General features: G+C 38.2%; 1 protein-coding gene across 1 annotated transcript in view; it reads left to right on the top strand.

Moving 5' to 3' along the window:
- NPC1 (NPC intracellular cholesterol transporter 1) overlaps positions 1-3,836 on the top strand; it is a 37,181-nt gene that overhangs the window by 16,005 nt on the left and 17,340 nt on the right. Inside the window, exons 11-13 of the mRNA XM_024202655.3 lie at positions 1,234-1,423; positions 2,120-2,302; positions 2,616-2,730. Of these exons, the coding sequence (XP_024058423.2) occupies positions 1,234-1,423; positions 2,120-2,302; positions 2,616-2,730 (488 nt within the window). The remainder of the gene's footprint in view (positions 1-1,233; positions 1,424-2,119; positions 2,303-2,615; positions 2,731-3,836) is intronic.

Below are 3,836 nucleotides of genomic sequence, written 5' to 3'. Positions count from 1 at the left end.
ACACACACACACACACACACACACACACACACACACACACACACACAGTGTCTCTGTCTGTGATGCTGTCTCCCCTCCTTCCATTCCTGCTGCCTTGTAGAGTGTGAGAGTTAACCCTTGAGGGCTCAGCCAATTGCTAGTTCATCATTTAGCAGTAAGGCATTCCCTGGGAAATATCCCACCCTCTGACTCCTCCACCTCAACCAAGCTTCACAATCATCATCACTGTGTACCAGTATTAAATTGTTTGTTTAAAACTTCTACTGTGTGTGTGTGTGTGTGTGTGTGTGTGTATAGTCTTTTGTCTGGTGAAAAAAAAATTCCCTGGAACCTAACCCCCTCATTTACATTAATTCTTATGGGGAAATTGGATTAGCTTAACATAGTTTCGCTTAAAGTCGCATTTTTCAGGAACGTAACTACAACATTTAAGTGAGGAGTTACTATATCAGTTCTGTACGGCAAGTTACTGTGAGAGAATAAGCTATAAGAAAAGCATTCCTATATTTGTTGAAGATGAGATGGAGAGGGTGGTTGGGGTAGAGTGAATTTCTAATTGGTGTCTAATGGTTTAGCATCATAAACTCCACTCAGCTGCATATTTCTGGGGCTGAGAGGAGAGTAGAGGGCTTTGTTAAACACATGTTGTGCTCCTTTAACTAAAAGTGAGACGCTAAACCAGTGCAACTTTGTGCAGGGGCACTCTTACATTGTTTTAAACCTGGCTTACAGGTGCAAGCCAAAGTGATATGAATGTCCACACACAAAGTTGTACCAGTTTTGATAAATTGATCTAACATCACGTTTATTTAAATTGGTGCAACTCTATGTGTAGACCTGCCTGAAAGGTAGGTATTTGGTGCTAGGAAATGATTCAAAGTTTTGGGATGCAGATCTGTCATATGCTTATTTAAGTCATGCCTTCCACTCATTCCACAGCACCATCAGTTACGTGGTGGGTTAGTGGGAATGGGAAGTGTTTCAGATGTTCACCATGATAAAAGTGAAAGATCTAGAGAAGTGTGTTCTTAACTATCATGTGCTCTTGTGCCGAAGAGGTTGATATGGCCTGTTTAACATTAAAGACTTGACTTGATGTTTTTAAACCTTTTCCTACCATCTCAACTCTGTCTTTTGAGGGGTAGGTGTACTGTATGTTAGTTTGAAAAAGATGTGGCTTCTTCTTTTTCTTAGCTTGGTGTTTTTAAGAAAACATTTTGCTTTCCTTTTCAGGTTTATCAGCTTTGTGAAAAACTACCAGAATCCAAACTTAACCATTTCATTCTCTGCTGAACGGAGTGTTGAAGATGAGATAAACCGTGAAAGTAACAGTGATATCAAGACTGTTGTAATTAGCTATGCTGTCATGTTTCTGTACATCTCAATAGCCCTGGGACACATCAAAAGCTGTGAAAGATTTCTGGTATGCTTAGTTTATGTTGAAAATAATATACGTCATAATTATAACGTCTTACATTTTTGTGTGTGTGTGTGTATATCTATCTATCTATCTATCTATCTATATATATATATATATATATATCATGTAGCATTTAAAATAAGTTAAAACACTGTAATCTTTGTAACACCTTTATTTTGTTAAATAGTCTAATCTCAACTTTGACTAATTTTTCATGATCAATATTTTAATATCAGCTAGTGGTGTTAGCATTATTATAAAGCATCCCTAGTTTTTCATTATTTCTGTCTTACCAGAGTGTTCTGGGTTACAAAGGGCTTCTCTTTTTCTAAGCAAGAGAACGAACTGGGAAATCCATGTCCCATTTGATCCCCTTTCCTTCCATCATCACATCCCCCTTTTTTAAAAACTTCTTTGTCATTAAATAACAAGGTATTTTAAGTCATTTCTGAACCAAGACCTTTCAAATTAGCTGCAGTTTTGCTCTTCAGTTTCAAATAACATAATCCTGAATGTTTAAAAGGGGCCATGCTGTAGGCATCCTCAGTGTAATTGGTAAAACTACTTATTTTATCATACAAGTCAAGAGTTTACTCCTAGAATGGGAGATACGTTCCAAAATGTTCTGGTTGGAATAGCTTTGACAGATGTATTTTCATTACAGTTAATATTGTGTGTTTTGTTTTGTTCATTTGTCAGGTGGATTCAAAAATCTCTCTGGGCATTGCAGGCATCCTGATCGTATTGAGTTCAGTAGCATGTTCTCTGGGGATCTTCAGCTATTTTGGAATCCCATTAACATTGATTGTTATTGAAGTCATTCCGTTTTTGGTGCTGGCTGTTGGGGTAGACAACATCTTCATTATAGTTCAGACATTTCAGGTATTATAATGATCTCTTGTGTTTTTAATGTGTACGTACTATATTAGCTCCTATGGGCCTTCTAGGTTTGGGTTGAAATGCATTGCCAGGGCAGTGTGGGGAAGCTCATACTGTGGCTGTTCAGGCTTTGTAGCTACTCCGTGGGTAAAGAGAGAGCTTCTGTCTCCATGTCTGTCACTCTGGCACACTAGTAGCACTGACTTGCTATAAATACAACATTGACTTGACATGCCTTTTGTTCCATACTTTTGAGAAGTTTCTCTGAATATACTACTTTAATCCCTAATGAGTGAATTACATTTCCTTAAAACAGAGAGATGAGCGTCTTCCAGGTGAAACTCTGGATAAGCAGATCGGCAGAATCCTAGGAGATGTGGCTCCTAGTATATTGCTCTCCTCTTTTTCAGAGACCGTAGCATTTTTCTTAGGTAAAAATTTAGTCTTTTTTTTTTCCTGTGCTTCGAGATTTTGTGCTATACTTATTGCTGTGTATATTATTTATTCGCTTTCATCACCCTCTTTGTACAATGCTTAACCAAGTAAGAATGTTCACTGTATTGCCTAAAAAAGTACATCCAAGGAACTAAGAGATCTCTACTAACAGTGAAATGAATCTAACTCCACCTCTGTGAGGTAGGCATTAGCCCCAATTTCCATAAAGAGAAACTGTGGTGCGCATGATTCAAAGTGATTTGCCCATGGTTGCACTTACAAAACATGGTAGATTTAGAAATAGAAGCGACAAAATCTCCCAGTCATTAGAGAAACTGGCTAGATGTATAGTTTGCTGGGAAAGCGGGAAGATAGGAATAAGGAATCTAGAAATCTCAGTCTTCAAGAACTTAGATATTCCCCCTCATCACAAAACCCCCATAGAGTTTTTGGCACAATTTTATAGCCTTCTCCAGCGCTATAACAGGAATGTCTTAGCTGGGCACAATGGGATATTTCAGCTCCTATTTTAGGTGCAGCCACAAGATTGTATTGTGAAGTTTCCAGTGACTGCTAGCAATATGTCTGATTCCCACTACTGCTTTGCTTTTATCAGCATAAATAATATTTTAATAGAATAGAACAGGCATTCTATAGTGTCTTACGTTGACTGCTGAGAGAGGAGACAAGTAATATTTTAGTCATGTTGATGGTATTCTGAACTAGTTTTAATCCATGGTTACTTGCTGAATAGTTACATCTGCCTGTATGGTACTGGAGTGGATTTTAACAAGAAGGTGTTTTTGAAATCATCTTTTATATGCAGACCCTAAAGTGGTGTTCTGGCATGTGGGGTGGACAGGCGGGGGTGGCATATAGAGCTGCCTTAGCAGTTCCTATGCCACTTGATTTATCCCCCTATTCTGGGAAAATCATCCAATGGCATTAGGTAGCCTTGCACTGGCAACTCAGCTCCAGGGCTGCTCCAACATACTGGTGAATAAGGATGTTTGTGCATATCATTTGGGGATTGGGCCAGGCCTAATGTCCTGACCCTCCTTTCTTTTTTTTTTTTTTTTTTTTTTTTTTTTTTTTTTTTTTT

The sequence above is a fragment of the Terrapene carolina genome, unplaced genomic scaffold (genome assembly GCF_002925995.2).
Source record: "Terrapene carolina triunguis isolate 2854851 unplaced genomic scaffold, T_m_triunguis-2.0 Scaffold58, whole genome shotgun sequence".
Classification (NCBI taxonomy): domain Eukaryota; kingdom Metazoa; phylum Chordata; order Testudines; family Emydidae; genus Terrapene; species Terrapene triunguis.
This window is presented reverse-complemented; position numbering and strand designations above follow the sequence as displayed.